General features: G+C 49.5%; 1 protein-coding gene across 4 annotated transcripts in view; it reads right to left on the bottom strand.

The window, feature by feature from the left end:
* Nucleotides 1-1,038: 1,038 nt before the first annotated feature.
* Nucleotides 1,039-16,726, bottom strand: part of WASF2 (WASP family member 2) — a 70,660-nt gene continuing 54,972 nt past the window's right edge. For all 4 annotated transcript variants that reach the window (XM_069578907.1, XM_069578908.1, XM_069578910.1 and 1 more), the window contains 7 exons: nucleotides 14,652-14,786; nucleotides 13,973-14,126; nucleotides 11,741-11,858; nucleotides 10,589-10,713; nucleotides 8,177-8,332; nucleotides 5,899-6,416; nucleotides 1,039-4,927 (listed from right to left, as the gene is read on the bottom strand). In XM_069578907.1, coding sequence (XP_069435008.1) covers nucleotides 4,770-4,927; nucleotides 5,899-6,416; nucleotides 8,177-8,332; nucleotides 10,589-10,713; nucleotides 11,741-11,858; nucleotides 13,973-14,126; nucleotides 14,652-14,786 — 1,364 coding nt within the window. In that variant the 3' untranslated portion in view covers nucleotides 1,039-4,769. The remainder of the gene's footprint in view (nucleotides 4,928-5,898; nucleotides 6,417-8,176; nucleotides 8,333-10,588; nucleotides 10,714-11,740; nucleotides 11,859-13,972; nucleotides 14,127-14,651; nucleotides 14,787-16,726) is intronic.

Below are 16,726 nucleotides of genomic sequence, written 5' to 3'. Positions count from 1 at the left end.
AGGAGCTGGAATTTAAGTCAGACTCCCAGCTGCCCAGAACCACATTCCTTCCCTCCAATTCTCCAGCAAGGGCGGCTCCCGACACCACCATTTTGTCTTCTCCCAGGGCGGGCGTCTGGCTGCCTGTCAGTCACCGACCTCGGGAAGCCAAGTGCTGACTAAACAGAGGCCTGAGCAGGAGGGTGGGGTGAGGGGCTCCGCCAGGGCCAGCAGCTCCCGCGCCCCCTCCCCTGCACCCCCACCCCCAGCGATGAGCTCAGAGTGGCTGGCGCAGCACTTGCTGACGATTCAAAACTTCTGCCCCCTCTCCTGGGATGCCAGTGGGTGACTCTCTCGCAACAGCAGGCGTGACCAGCCGAGTCACCAACCCAGCTCCCACCCCTCTCCCGGGGCCGCCCCACACCGTCTGTCTGCTGGGCTCAGAACAGGGAGTCCGCTCATCAATTACCCCCGGGGACAGCTACTCGCAGCAGCTGTGCTCGGAACAACCGTTGCTTCCTGGGTAGGTCATTTTTTTAGGGTCAGAAGAGAAACCCAGACCTGTCGCCTTCCCAGGCAGGAGAGAGAGGGGGCGTGCGGCAGCCTAACCCTTTTATCGGATTCCATTGTAAGTCGTTCTATTTAAGGTAAGTTGCTCGGGTCTGAGAGGCAGACAAGATGCCGGCCAGATGCTGGCAGGCAGCATCAGCATTCTCCTGCCTGATGTGAGGGCCCCCCCCCACCCCGCCCTCCCCTGCCCCAGCACACCCTTCCCAGGCAGCTGAGGTGGCCTCCACGTGCCCCCCCACCATGGGTCTCCTCCTAAATCAACACCCCCACCTCCCACACAGGGCGCACCAGCCAGAGGCAGAGGCCCCGGGCCTCCGAGCCCACCCACACCGACCTCCCTCTGGAGCTCTGGCCACCACCTGTGGCTATCAATGTTGCCCCCTTGGAACTGCTTCTCCCATTACACAGATACAAGTGCGCGCTCGCACACGCACACACACATACACACCCCCCAGAGGTGGCTGCATGGTTACAAAGACTTTCATCAGATTATTTAAAATGTTGGCATTTATGTATTCGGAAGTATACATAAAACAATTACACAGAATCCTCAGGTCACTTTGGGAGCTAACGTGCTATACACATGAACCTGGCAGGGACTCACGTGAGCCCAGACTTGGAGGCATAGGACTGAAAAACTGGGTGTCCTTCTCTTCTAAGGGCCTGAGAGCAGCAGGGGAAAGAGGAAAGGGTCACTTCAGGGGTCTGGCTCAGCCCCACTGCTCAGATCTCAGTTGCAGCTCCTGTCCCATCTTCAGGGGAAGGGGCCCCATCTTCAGACTGTACCCCACGACATACAAGCCTAGTCCCTAACATCTTCATGTGGCAAACACACCCAAGAATAATCCACTGGACCAGGTCCTTATAAATATATTTATATCAGAGAAAACAAGGCACTTAGGGAGCGTTACGGCTCACTCTCCTACACATACATCATTCTAGACAGAAAGTAAAAACTGGTTAGTTTCTCAAATGAGTTAACTGAGTAAAGTTAATACAATAACAAAATTGCTCCCTAGCCCTTCCTGAGGCACGGGATGAGGTGCATCTCTGGGCAACCCCTGGTATCCCAGGTCAGCTGGACCCCGGCAGAGCTCAAAGCCTGACGAGCCCAGGAAGCCTGACACTCTCCTGAGCAGAAGCCCCTAGCCTTGGGGCGCTGCCCTCCTCCCCAAGCAGGTGAGGGGGTGCTGCAGTGGGAGGCAGGCAGAGAGCAGAGCTGGGACACGGTGGGAATGCTTAAGCAGGGTCACCAAAGCCACAGAGACCTCAATCTGTCCGAGCTGGCACTGCAGAGCCGGAGGATCGGCGCCACGGGAAGAGATTTCACATTAGCCCTGACAACACTGCCTCAGCTCTGCGGTGACATTGGCCAGGGTCGTTTCTGAGGGGCACACGAGCTTCCGTTGGAGGCGAGCTGGAGCTCAGGCCAGCTGCTCTGAGCCTCCAAGGGATCGCTGAGCCTGCCCCCTCCCCATGGCTGCTCCTTTGGAATGTACTCATCTCACAACCAAGGCAGAGCCACAAGTCACTTCTGACACTGCCGACTGGAAGCTGGGCCCCTGGGCCACAGGAATGGGGGCAGGTCCCCTGGGCTGGGCAGAACAGGGAAGGGAGGCGGCTCCTTGCCTTCAGCCCTCAGAGTCCTTAGGGGCCATTGCTCCACACCCTCACCAGCCTCAGCCCAGTTTAAATAATCACTAAACGGCATTCTACAATTACAGGATTCCAAAGACACACAATTACCTGCACAGGGTCCTTTATCATCTTAAAGGGCTCTGGGTTTAAAGAAGCTTTTTTTTTTTTTTTTGGTGCACATATGCATAAGTAGAGCCCAGAGGGCCTCTCGGCTGACTGGGTCCCCAGCCCCCTGAGCTGAGGAAGCTTCGCAAGGCCGGCTGCTACAAAGCGCCGAGCTTGGCTGCATAGATTTTAATGAGAGCGTCAGGCAGAGCTGTGCTGTTGCTCTCCGGGACTTGCAGATCATTACCAAACCAGCTGTAGGATGAGAACACAGCACATCGAAACCCTAGGAGGTCACTGAGCTAATGATCTAATCCTACCTTCCGCAGGCAGTGCCCCTCCCCACCTCCTCCTGCCCCCAGCCCTCTTCCTCGGCAGGCTCTGTCCATTCCAGAAGCCAGGCCAACACCGCCCCCTTCAAGGTCAGAGCTGGATGATACGAGCACAGTGCTGGCTCCCCGTTTCCAGAAAGGAGGGGGTGGGGGTGATTCAGTCAAAGCCATTAGGCCCAAACCCCGGCCTGGCCTGGCCAGGCCCCAGGCCCCTATTTGGGAGAACCGCTGCCCTCTGCCTGCTGGCCTGGCCACTGCTGGGTGACAGCTGGGGGGCACCTTCAGCAGCCGTTTTAGAGCTCTGAAGAAAGCACCTTCAGCTTCCGGAGCGCACTGTGGGAGGCACGGCAGGGGTGCACACGGTCTGGCGCTCTCAGCGCCAGAGCCTGGTGCCCGCCCTGCGCCCAAGACGCCCTATCTGGGGAGACAGGCGGGCACACTGGCCTCTTAACGGCTCCGTCCCCACGACTGCATGCTCTCCTCGAGCTGGAGGGGCTGATGAGGGCTTTGGCAATTACTAGAACCATGTGCTGTGCTGGGGGGGAGACAGATCCTGTCTGTCTTTGTTTCACGGCTTGGAGAGCTGGAGAAGCCTGGAAAAGCCGGTTTCAGCCTAAGAGGCTACACAACAGAAGAGAAGAAACCTCACTGCTAGCCAAAGCTGACCGGCTTTTTTTCTCAAAAATAGCACCTGTGTATTAGCTTGGGGAAGAAGGGAGGAGGGAGGGAGGGAACATCATGGTGCAGTGAGGAGGGGAGCTGGAAACAGGACCCAGAGTCGTCCTGCCTCTCAGCCCTCCTCACGGCTGCCAGGCCTCCCCACCCCACCTCCCCAGGCAGCTCCCTGCGGCCGCTGCCAGCCTGAGGGACTGAAGTTTCTACAGTTGGCAGGACCTATGCTTAAACTGGGGAAACAAACGGGGGAGGAGATCCAGAGGAACTGAAAGCAGCACCTGTCACACTGCCTACCCTCCTCCTCCTCGCACTACTCTGGTCCCCCAAGAGGGCAGCTCTCAAGGCCAGGTGCCGGGCTGGTGACAGGAAAGGGGGGCACACGACGAGAAGCGCGGCCACGAGGGTCTGAGCAGCACTGACAGGCCTGGCACAGGCCCCGCGCCCTTTTGCTGGACTCCCCTCTGCGGGGAGGTCTGGAGCAGCGCAGGGCCCAGAACCTAGCAGGTGCCCACAATTTGGTCCCATACAGCACAGGGGACTCGGAATCAGAAACTCCGGGCTTGAGCTCTGTCCCCATCCAATGGTGTGACCATGAGCCAAGTCACTTCCCATCTCCAGGCTTCAGCGTCATTCAACCCAGAGACTTCCGTCTTCTTCCAGTCCTGCAGCTCCGAGTCTCTGCTCCTAACCGCGGCAGAGGCTCAGATCCCTGGGTGTCAGGGCTAGTTTGGTCATGGCTCCTAGAGGTTAGAACTGGGCTGTGGTGCTTGGAGGCACCTGGTGGCAAGGGAGGGGTGTTTGAGGGACACGGGAACAGCACAGTCCGGGAAGGAAGCCTGGGAGGGAGGCAGCCACCCTGCCTTCAGAAAGGCACTGTTTCTGAGCAGAGAGGGGTGAGACATTTCTTTAGGGGCTTGATGGCTCCTGGAATAAAGGGCATCTAGACACAGAGAAGGCTTAGAAAAAGGCAGCCTCACCCTGTGGATGAGGACAGAGGGGTGAGGCACCGGGCCTGCGGCTGCTCCGCCCTCTCAGTGCACGGGAAAGGGGCCAGCAGGCTTCAGGACCAGAAGATGGCTGGCACTATGCAAAGCAGCTGAGGGCAAGGATTCTGGAAGACTACAGAAAATGGCTCCTGGGGGAAGGCACCAACTCCAATTTAAACCCAATCAAAGGAGTGTGCTTGGGGTCTTCCCTTCTCTTCAGTCGGCAACAGTCACTTGAAGGGAACAGGGAACATCCCAGCTACAGAACCTCAGCAGCCCCATGGGGCCTGACCCTGGGGAGATGGGAAACACATGGTGATTTGGAGGAAGCACTTGGGATATATCTTTGGTTGCTTCAGGGAAGGCTCTGGCCCCTTGAAATTCTTTTTTTCCTCCCTTTTCTTCCCCTTGGGACTGTTGGGGTAGGTATCAAAGAAGGCAGGTAGGAAAGAAAGAAAAAGGAAGTAGGCGGCAGGCAGAAGAGTTAATCCGACCATTCGTCTTCATCAAACTCAGAGGAGTCGTCTTCTGAGTCGCTGTACTCCACAGCAATGCGACGCGACAGGATGGTGGCCACGTCGTTGCCCACAACATCCCGCTTCTCTTGCTCCCGCTGCTCCTCAACCCTGCGCAGCTGAAAGCCTTGTGGGAGAGAGAGAGAGAGAAGGGTTAAGAAGGCAAGTCAGCCTCTGAATCCATCCAGGACTGAGGAAGAGGGAGTGGCCCCTGGTGGAGGTGGGTACTGAAAAGGACAGCTAAAAAGAAGGATGCTGGAGGAGAGTAAAGAGAGAAAGGGGGAAGCCGATGAGAAGTCAGACAGGCTTTATGACACTGTGGTCCCAGTGCGACAAGAGGGTCTGAAGGGAGCCTGCCATTCTTCCAGGCTCCCACGCTCTCAGGCTGGTGAGGATGGTACTTCTCACAAGGCTTTGCGTGAGGAGTGGCTGCCATACCCCATCTAGCAGGCACTGAAAGTCATCGATTTTCATGGAGTTGAGCTGCCTGAGGTTGTCTCCTCTAGACAACCCTTCAGTTCACTGAGGATCAAACAGAAGGAACCACTCTAGCCTCCTGGGACCAGAACCACCCTCTGACAGAGAATAAATGCTTCACGATAGGAAGACGATGATGAGGGAGGGGAGGAAGGCAGGGTGAGAGGAAGGAGACATGGAGACAAGAGGGAAAAGGGAGGAAGGAAGGAGGTGGGAAGGTGGGGGAGAGGATCGGAGAAGGATAGGAAAGGCAAAAAAGTGAAGGACAGGGAGTGTCTGAGTCCAGATGAGGAAGTACCTTCCAAGACAGTGATTCTTGGTTTTCTTTGGGGCTCAGAATGAACGCAAGAACACACAAAGCATAAATTTCTAAGCAGTTCGAAGATCCTAGGTTAAGAAGCCTTTACTTTAAACCAAGGTGGAAAGAAATACAAACGTCTGCATTTCTTCAGGAGTGAAGCCTTTCTTCAGACTGATCTGAGGTCTGAAGTCCTAATCTCTCTCCACCCAGCAAAAACCATTCCCCTGGAAGGGCACAGGGGCCCCCGCCCGCCCTCCAGTCAGTCATCCCAGCTGCCCAGACAAGGCGCCATGATCCTGGACCCACCACTGGGGGTTTACCTTGACGGATGGCTGAAAGCAAGTCGCTGCGGGCATCGCTCACAGGAGGCAAGGAGGACTTGGGCTTGGTGGTGTCAGAAAGTGGCGGAGGAGGTGCAGCCAGCTGGCCATCTGCACCACTGAAAGGGGGTGGAGGGGGCCCTGGAGGAGGGGGCGGGGGCGGGGGCGGAGGTGCGCCTCCTGTTGGCTGGGACAAGGGAGGTGGTGGCAGAGTTGAGTAGTCAACTGCCGGCGGTGGGGGAGGAGGTGGAGGGGCAGCAAAATCAGGGTGAGGCGGGAAAGATGGGGGTGAAGGTGGTGGCGGGGTCGCTGGAGACCCAAATCCTCCAGGCGGGGGTGGGGGTGGAGTGTTTATCATCGGAGGTGGAGGCGGAGGGGCAGGTGGTGGAGCAAACCCGGGTTTGGGGCCTGGTGCAGAGCCCAGAGGAGGAGCTGGTGGTGGGTGGCTTGGGCTGACCACACTGGACCTTTTGAGTCCAGCTACGCCAGCCCCTCTTTGGTTACCATCTGCCGGGTAGCTGAAAGGACAAAGAAAAAAGACCCACTATCACTCTCAGGATGCAAACACTCCCCTTTACGTGAAGCTTATCGATTACCCTAGGTTCATTCTGGTTGACAGTATAATTTCATTCTGGCTCAAAGAGAAAGAACAACCTGGGGATGGTCAGAAATCCCCAGCCTTGAAATGGGCAGCTTTGTAAGATAATGAGCTTCCCGTCAGCAGAGGAGTTGAAGCAGAAATTGAGAAATACCGCCTGAAAAAAAGTGGATTTAGGAGTTCTCTAATAGGTAAGGCTGGCCAAGACCATCTCTTAGGTCCCCCTCAAACCTTTCAGCTCTGCAAGGGAAGGCGCCCTCCTGAGTCCTCCTCTTAAGAGGAAGGGTCAGCTCAATCCTGGAGCCAGGACTAATAAGCCACGTAAGAACGAACCAAAATAAAAATTCAAACACCACCACCCACCAGGCTCCATTCCATAGGCTGTTAACATTCACCAGATCTTGTGAGGGCAGGAAACCCAAGCCAAGCTAGGCAAACCTGACCAGGGTACAGATTCAGGTGAAAGCACCTTCAGTGCTCCTGTGGAAAAACCTGAGAGAGAACGAGGGCCTGAGGGTCAGCAGAGACGGGAAACGAATGTGCCGCCAGACTTGACCCAAGTTGAGGGAGCATTAAGGCTCACCTCTCCTGGGTCAGTCCTGCTTGCCTGCGGCGGCGAGGTCTCAGGCCACATGTGAGGCTGAAGGGCCTCTTTTTCCACCTTTGTGTCTGTCCTACACTAATAGCTACTCCTTAGGAAAGCATCCATCTTGGAATTTTCCACAGACCTTGGAGCCTCACTGTATCCGACGCGGCAACCAGCAGGAAGTGATTTGGGAGGCAGAAGGAGGTTTGGGATTAATGGTTTCAGACGCCAGAAATGGGGCGGGGGGGTGGGGGTGGGGTGACAGCGCGGCTACAGGTCTCCATCGGAAGGGGCCTCAACATCCAGTCTCCGATTAAACAGTGTCCAAGGAGACAAATGTACCTTTCAAAGCTCTCACTTGTTAGGCATCAGAAAGAAAAGTAACTATTTTTCTCAGGAAACACTGAAATCTAACACTCCTCAGATCCCTCCCCTTTCCAGCCACGACATGCTAACTCTTCCTGTATACACCTCTGCCAGGGACACTGACAAATATCAAAATGGTCAGATCCTAAGTCTCATCTCTTTCTCCTTTGTTTCATTCTTCCTGGAGATTCTAGCCACAGTAAAATGGAGCAGAAGCAACAGGAGAAAAAGGCAACTACTTACTAGGTTCCTAGACAACTAGGGAGAAAGGATATTCAGTATTTTATGGACAGCAGCAGATTATACCACTTTATTTGATCCTGAGTCAGCGCTAAGCGAAAAAACAAGAGAGAAGCTGGTGTCTTCTCTCTGTTCAGGTGTAGCCAGTAGTTAAGAACACAGGCTCTGGAGTCAAACTGGCCTGCTTTCCAACCGTGAGTCTGCTTCCTACTGGCAGTGTGTTCTTAGGTGAGTTCACTGAGTACTCTTCTGTGAAATGGGTGCCTATCTCAGGAGGACTCTTGTGGAGGTTAACATATACATACATATACATATACAGTGTTTGGTATAATGCCTGGTACCTTATAGACAATAAATACCAATTATTTCTATTATCCTGACTCACTTGTCTGGAGTTACTTTAGTGGTCCTGGCCTCGATTTGGAACTTTTACTTTGTTCTTGAGTGTTTAACCACCCAGAGTAAATAGCAGAGATACCACTGTTTACCTGAATTCTGCTGGTGGGGGGGGCAAGTTGTCCTCAGAGAAGGAAGGAGAAGGTGGAGAAATGGAGTCTGACTGTGGTGGTGGTGGGTAGTTGCCTGCATCCACGTTCTCAACAGAGCCAATGCTGCCATTCTGGTACACCAAGGTGGGTGGATACCTGATAATGAACCCAATGCCCAAATTGTTATTTAAAGCCTGAGTGATACTCTCTTGCTCTTCTAAAAGAGCCCACAAAAAATGCATTTGATTGCTAAATATCTCCCAGTATTTCTACTCCCCCAAGTTGCTGTAGCTGCAATTATTTTATTTTTTTTAATTTAATGGAGTATAGTTGATTTACAATGTTGTGTTAGTTTCAGGTGTACAGTAAAGTGAATCAGTCACACACACATACACACATATATCCACTCTTTTTTAGACTCTTTTCCCATATGGGTCATTATGGAGTACTGAGTAGAGCTCCCGCGTGATACAGTAGGTCCTTACTGGTTATCTATTTCATACAGAGTAGTGTGCATATGTCAGTCTCAATCTCCCAATCTACCCCTCCCCTCTCCCAGATATTTCTGCTGGATTGTCTGTAAAAATGGGACTCAACCCAGCTTATCAAAATCACGCTGTTCCTTTCCTCGTCACACCCAGCAGTTCTTTGAGATTCTTTCCCAAATGTTAGGAGCAGCCCAGATCCAAATCCCAAAGTCTGTCTTGCAGCAAAGGGCAAAGCCAGGCCCCAAGGCTAGTGAGCTGCAAACACGTGACTGGCACTCAGCCTGGTTTTGAGGTCGGCAAGCCTCTGGAGTACTCAAAGGCCAAGGAGGCATCTGACTGCAAAACCAAGCTGAGGATAAATGCAAGTTGCTATGTGGTAGCTGGATGCGGTTTCTTATCTCACAAACCAAGCTGCTGATTCAAGTGGGGTCCTAGGGCTGGCCTCATGAACACCTGTCCCTCATAGCACTGGGCCGTGGGCGAATTCACTCTGGGTGAACAGCAACAAACTTCCACACAAACAGGAACACACCAGGCAGCAGCTAACAAAGTGTGGCCTGTCCCGCTCCACCTCGCCCTTCTTTCCACCACTGCTGGGTTATAAGGAATTCATCTAAAGTAGACCCCAGGCAGAACAGAGTTGGAGGAAACTAACTAAATCAAATGATGCTCTGACGTAGAAAATCCCCAAGGCCTGCAGCCCTGTAGACCTGGCACATCTCTTTATAGGTTCACCATGTAGAACAGCCTGGCAGCCTGATCCCAAACCTCTCAGACAACAGAATCACCAGACACACACACACACACGTAATAGCTGGTTGGCACTCTGAACACACAAGCTGCTGGTCTTAAGAGTCACTGAGCCTTCCTATGACAAGGGCCTGTCTGAACAGGATGAGATCATGGAACAAAATGGCCCCTTTTTATTGAGAGGTGAAGGTAAAGGAGGTACCCTCAGGGCTGATTCCCTGCAGAAAGGTTCATTTTTTTCCTCTCACCATCTTCATCACTCTTTAAAACAAATCTCTTAATCTAGGAAGAACAAGTGTCAGAAGTGTCAAGATTTCTAAAAGTCAAGAATTTCATGGTAGAATTATTCCTAAAAGCAAGAACAACTCAACTCTTTCCTTTTATCATTCCTAGACACCGGCATGGGCTGGCATGGTTCTCCGACAGCCAGGATGCAAGGTATTTAGGGGAAAAACCAGGGCAACATTTATGCCAGGCAATCTCAGCGACTTGGCTTTGAATGTCACACAGGTCGGACACCAGGATAAGCATCAAACCAAACTTTAAAACCATTTACCCGCCTTGTAAACCTCTAGTGTGATCTGGTATTGGGAAACGGGGTCAGACTGACATCTACTATTTCTCCACAGAGATATATAGCCTCACACTGGCTGCACGGCCTTTCCCACACTATCTCTGAGGCCCGCTTTCAGTCCCTTGGCCAGCCTCTCTCCAGAGACTGACAAAGGCTGACTGAAAAGTTGCTTTGGTGATGTGCACAGATTCTCTGCCTGGCCTTCCCTACTCCCATGAAATGTCCAGTTCTTAGTCACGACCTTCAAATCAATGCTCTGAAGGCAAAGGACTCCTAAGACCACTTTTCTTCCCTTTCTAGTCTTTCCTTTGAGGCCCTCAGATATTGTAAGGGCACCAGAAGCCATGGGCTTTATTTTCCAGACCACTCTGGCCACCTTATTTAAACTGCTCAGCCTCTAGATTTTTCTTCTTGTTTTTAGCAAATTTTAATCACCAGATGGAGGTACTTTAAAGTAGCTGATTAGCAGTGGTATTGATTTAAGCCACACAGCCAGACTTCGGGGGTATGAAAGGTGTCACATCAGAGCTGTCAGACTGCTGCCCCCAGCTGCCCAGACCCTTCAAAGAATGCTACCAAGAGGACAAAAGCAGCACCTACCGAGAAGGCTTTTCTTTGGATTCCACAAATTCTTGACCCATCTTCATTTTCTCCCACTCTTCCTTACGTGTCTTGATTTTACGTGGGTTTACATTTCCTCGATTTGGATTATCTTTCTTTTCTTTCTATAATGAAAAGAAACAGAAAAGCTTAATAAACATTTCCCAAAGTTCTTCATTAAAATTCCACCCACCTTCATGGATATACACCCTAGAAATAATCTGCCTAGACAACATACAGTAACCACAGAACTTACAAAATTGCTGGGTTTAGAGTGACCTAGAGGTTATCTAATCCAAACCACCTCCTGGGCTCAAACACATTTCTTCAATCCTATACTCAAATACCTGTAGCAATGGAAATCTACCATCTTTCTGGGTAATTCATTCATGTTTTTGAGCAACTCTAACTGTTAGGAAGTTAATAAATAGCTATTTATTATTTGTTATGCCACAAAGGTCAGTCAGGAGAGAAGAGAAATAATGACAGCCATAGATATCTGGGACAGATACAGGGAAATAGTTAAAAAACAAACCCAAACAACTGACGGATTCTTCAGCTTGTGCAGCTGCACTAGCCCCTGGTGCTCTCTTAGGCCTCCCAGCAGCCATGCTAATGGGATTGTGAGGTTGCAACTGCTAGGTCATATGCTTACACACATCACTGGGAGTCTAAGGGGAGGGGAGCACCTCTACCAAAACTAGGCCTATGCCCCTACCCCTGCCCCGCCCAACCAGTAGTCAAGGTGTTAAACCGCTCCCGTTGCAAATCAAACACTATAGAGCCTTGTGCTGATCTCTGAGAAATGAGCTGCAAAGCTGGCGCAGAAGGGACTAGCCTAGCTCGAGTGTCCAGCAGAGTCAGGTGCAAATTGCAAGAGAAATAAATGGCGAATAGAAAAGTCAATTTCTAAAACTCAGCCTGAATATACTCAATTGTTAATAGTACTGGGGGGAACAAACACATTTTTGGTGTGATTTATACTTTCATCTTGGTTGTGCTTGGAGCGGACACATTTTTTTAAGAGTCTCACCTGGCATCCAAGCAAGCAGCCACTCAGAATGATTACTTCACATAAGACTGGCTTCCTTTTTATCCCCCCTCCACAATCGTGCCTACTGATGTGTAGAACAGAAGCCCCTTTCCCCTCACCCTATGCTTCCTCTTCTCTTTCATGATATCCTTGGTGTCCTGAAGCATCTTCTCCTTCCAAAGATCAAAGAAGTACGAAGGGTCTGTGTAGAATTTGAGTGCCTCTTTCCCATCATCCCTGGGATAGAAATGAAGACAAGTAGCTGTCAGTAGACAAATGAGCTCCCAACCAAATCCAATATTCCAAACACCTACCAGTTAGCAGTTTTTACACTGAGGAATCAAGAAGTCATTCAAATTGACTGCGTATTTCCTCCTCTATACCAGCATTCCAAAGCCCCTGAATGGCATGGCACCTCTTACTTATCTAGCTTTTTAAGAACCTTAGCCTTACTTTCAATTCCTGGTGGAGGAATCTGCATGGTTAGGGCAAGAATGGTTTATAGCAGCAGGCATCCTGCTTATGTCTAATGATCTCCAGGGCTGCAGACATCTCCCCGAGGACACTCGGATATCTTGGCACATCAGATGGGATTTCTGCCACTGACTCCCCTACCACCATCAATTGCCCAGGACGCTCCAGCAAGCATTAACGGCCTCCACCCACCCACAACCTGTGTACACATGCACAGCTTCACATGTGTACAGACGTATGCACATACACACGTGAATGTGTATCGCGTGTGTAGCTGTCATTCCTCTGTAAATACAGGCAACCACAGCACTTCACCTACTAGAACAGCTCAGCATCCGCCCCCCATCCCCCAACCACAAGGGGGCCCCAGTGAGAAAAGACAGTCAGCTGTTCTATGACCGCAAGATTTAATTACCAGCTCTTAGTAGCTGTGACAGAAGAACAGGGTGAGCTGATGAGTGTCAGTATAAGGGTCATCCGCCAGATTCAACGACCCTGGCTGGAATCCTGAGCTTTGGCATGGCTAAGTCTCTCTCCTTTTTCAGAAAGCATGCATTTAGGGATGGATAGTTATTTTAACACTATTCTCAACTAAAACGAATTGGAAAGGTAGTTCTTTTCTGACCTCCAATCCTATCACAATACACAGAAACCAGTTCCAATCAAGCACTGATGATTTTTATATTAAATCTGGTTCTGAGTTAGCCACATCACTCATTTCTGTTAGGCTAACTCCAGAAAACTGAGAAGAGAATGTTAAAAAGGAAAATACCCTACATTAGCTGAAAAATAAACTTGTCTTACCATACTCCATTCAATACTATCAAGTGTATAATCCCTTCCTCTCCTACAAACCCTCTGCCCAGATCCAACCAGACTCAACGATGGAGGCTGCAGAGTCAGACCTCTGCCCTGCCATGTTAGCTGGCCCCTTTGAGAGCCACGGGGCAGACATAATTTCACACGGTAATAACAAAGGATAGGTACCACGCACTTTCTCTGCGTCTGTGTGAGAAGTGGCCATGTTCCTACTCTGGCTCTCTGGATCAAGCGGGTGTCCTTGAATTTCACACACACACACTCTCTACTTTGCAGTACACCCATGCCTCACAGAAGACATCTGCCTCCAGCTATCTGTAATTACTTTTACCTGTTCCAAAGATATTTATGGATGCGAGCAAGATAAATATTCGCTTTCTGTCCCTGCTTGGAAGTTTTTTACAGTAACACTACCAGACCAGACCACTAGAGGGGAGGGGCTTTAAGCTGTCTATAAGGCTACCTTTTTCAAGTCCAGCCATAGCACTGTAGGTCCTTTCACAGGGGAATGTTGAAAGGATGTTCAAAACAAAGTGAACGACACTCATTTGGAAGAATGCCAATTATTCCTTAGGCTCTGGAAGGACCCTCAGGGCCCAGAGAAGCCAGTCCACAAGGCTGGCCCCACTAACACGCCCAAACATCTGGTAATCTAGCAGTTTCAGAGTAAGTGGGAGCCTTGCTAAAATGTTGCCCCTGGGATGCAAGCTATAGGACTGCCTTGTAACAAAGTCCTTTTGGTTCTATAATAACTAAATTCCTTGGATGGAGTCCAAGACGGACTTGGCTTATACCAAATTAAACTCTGCAGCATAAATGCTATAGCAAACTTTCAATATTATATATTGTATTCAATCATATTACATATGCGTTTCAGAAACCAAACAATAATAAGTGACACCTGTTTATATGGTAAATGTTAGCTTCTTCCACCACAAGCAACTCTGGGGTAGGTAGTACACTTTTTGATATAATCCTCTGATGTACACAACATCTTTAAAATGATGATCTAGTGTTGTTAGCCACAGGCTGAAGAGGGGAGAAGCTAGCCAGGTTACCTGTAAGGGGTGAGATTGTTGAGAGGTGGAGGAGTATCACAGGTGTTGTATGTTTCCAAAACAGGTATGGGGAGAGAGTTTCTGTCAAAGAGCTTCTGGTCTTGAACAGTAGAGCTTCTGAAGGCCTTTCGGGTGTTGATTCCCTGTAGTGATACTGAAAGAAGATGGAAGGCATTAGAAAATGGACGACAGACTATCTGAGCAAACACTGAGTCACGCCAGCCGGAGAGGCCTCAGCTGCTGCGTTTCTTGGCTGCGGCTGTCTGCAGCCAGGTTTTTTTTTTTTTTCTTCTCCCCCTCTGGGGAAGCCCCACAAGGCTGTCAGCAGCCCAGCCATTTCATGACTGAACAAAATGAGGCAACACAAAGGTTTACTATGTGGCCAGATCTAGCAGGCCCCTCCTTAGGAGGACTGAATCTTCCAAGTACTTTTATGGTAGCAAAACAAGACTGGGGGGAAGGAGAATTTGAGAAAGAAGGAATTGGGGAAATGGGAGAAAGGGAGTGTGTGGAGGTATGGTAGAAATGAAAAGGTTTCTTCACATCACCCAGGTTTGTGTCATTTCAAAGAACTCCATAGGTCTCTGTGATTTCCCCTCTCACTTTTTTATAAATCAGGGGAAAAAAATCTAAGCAACTGCTCAGCAGAGCCTGCAAATGCTGAGCTCAGCTTCCTTACCTTCTTCTTCCTTGGGATCCAGCTGAGTGACTTTAACTTGTAGGCGGTCGACCCTCTCAGCAAGGGAGCTTACCCGAGAGGCAAAAGTATTTGCCTGAGTAAAGAGCTCTCCAAAAATGTCCTCGGCATATTTACCTGAGAGAGCAAAGAACCAAGTCACTAGTGCATGAAAATGACAAAAATGGTCAGAAAAACTGGCTACTAAAGACTGTACTCCCCACCTCCCAAACACACAGGGACCTCGCCTCTCTAAGATGGTTCAGGCTACAGGAAGAGCTTGTTCTTGGAGACAGAGATACACCCTCCAGAGCCTGGGCAGCCTGCAGTGTGCTCTGTAACTAAGAGTCTTCTTGGCAAACTGAGCTGTCATGAGCTCAAAGCAAGCTGAATAAAATCAAAAGGTGTGATACAAAGAAACATCCTAGAAGAGTGGATAGTATGTCTACATATTTGCCTATAGCCCTTAGCTGTTTGCTGTTCTGTAAAAGTACCCTCTGAAAGTGGTTCTGGAAAACAAATTGTGAATTAGTTAAGTGTTTACAATTAACATAAAAAATAAGTTACATCCTCAATGGAGCCCCCAAAATACGCTGAACAACCATGCTGAGATGTGGTATCTGTGAGAGGCCTTGAACTGTCACTAACAACTCCTAGTAGAGACTAACAACTTCTTCTAAAGGGTCAAAAGGTGATTTTATGATTCATAAGCTACAATTTTGAAAGTCTTTGCTTTAAGTTATAATCCTTCAAATCTACATCTCAGGGAACAAGTGGAAAGCTGAAACATTCAAGCTCTCCCTGAAAAACAACATACCAGTGGTCTCATTCCACAATGTCTTGTTTTTTAGAAAAAGAGCTCCGTACTTTCAACCCTGGAATGCAAGGAGAATCTGCAGCCAAAGAAATGTAACAGCAATCTGACACTACCTCCATACCGTCATTCCAAGCCACAAAGCACATTCTTGCTAGGAACTGAAAAGTGGTGCGTACGAATAAATATACCATCTGAGTGTGTTACCTGCAAGGTGAAGGCAGGCATAAGTGACTGCGCCCAACCAACAGATCATTTCTTTAATAATTATTTAAAGTAGATCTGATTTTTAGCTTCTAAACTACATTTATGCTTAGTCCACACCGGAGGGGGAAAAAATGACTTCAAAAGGCCAAAACTTCACCTTGAGGGTGAACTGCAGCTCACTCACCTTCCCAGTGTAACCTGAAGAGTAAGCATAAGACCAATCAACACCATATTCTGGACTGCTAGCAGATTTAGTCAATAAGGAGTTTCTAATCAAGGAAGAAGCAAGTCTTTGCATACTGAATGGTTCTGTGATCTAAACAACCATGGGAAGCTCCTGAGCTCAAAGGACTCAAACTGGCTAACAAACTGCATTTCCACTGTGCAGGCTGAAGATTCCTATCTGATCCCTGTCCATAAAACGGCTAAGTTCCTATAAGAACCATACTGTATTGACTCTCAGATACAGAGAACAAACTAGGGGGGAGAGGGAAGAGGAAAGGGACAAGATGGGCTAGGCGTTTAAGAGGTACAGACTACTAGGTATAAAATAAGCTGTAAGGATATATTATAGAGCACAGGGAATATAGCCAATATTTTATAATAACTATAAATGGAATATAACCTTTGAAAATTGTGAACTACTATGTTGTACACCTGACACATATAATATTGCAAATCAACTATATTCAAAAAAACAAAAAACAAAAACCATACTGTATCATGCTTACCTAGGTAATGAAAGACTGACTGAGAAACACACAACATTAGTATGGAAAGTAACAAAGGCTCAAAAATATCTGGTAACCAACCAACTGTTCTGGAGGAAAAGAAAACCCCAAGTCAACTCACCCTAGATCACCCAAGAGAGTACCCAGGACTTTCCGTGCTCCTCAGTGGAAGGAGCAGCGACAGCAGGAAGAGCGCCTGTGATTTCAGATGAAAATCATACCAAGAACTCCACCACACAAAAACGGTGACACCGAGAATGCTACTGGAAGGGACAGCGAGGCGGCGTAAAGGCTTTCCCCACTGTCAAGTTACCTCAGGACTTAAG

The sequence above is a fragment of the Ovis canadensis genome, chromosome 2 (genome assembly GCF_042477335.2).
Source record: "Ovis canadensis isolate MfBH-ARS-UI-01 breed Bighorn chromosome 2, ARS-UI_OviCan_v2, whole genome shotgun sequence".
NCBI lineage: Eukaryota > Metazoa > Chordata > Mammalia > Artiodactyla > Bovidae > Ovis > Ovis canadensis.
Note: the sequence above shows the minus strand (reverse complement) of the source record. Positions and strands in the feature narration are given on the sequence as shown.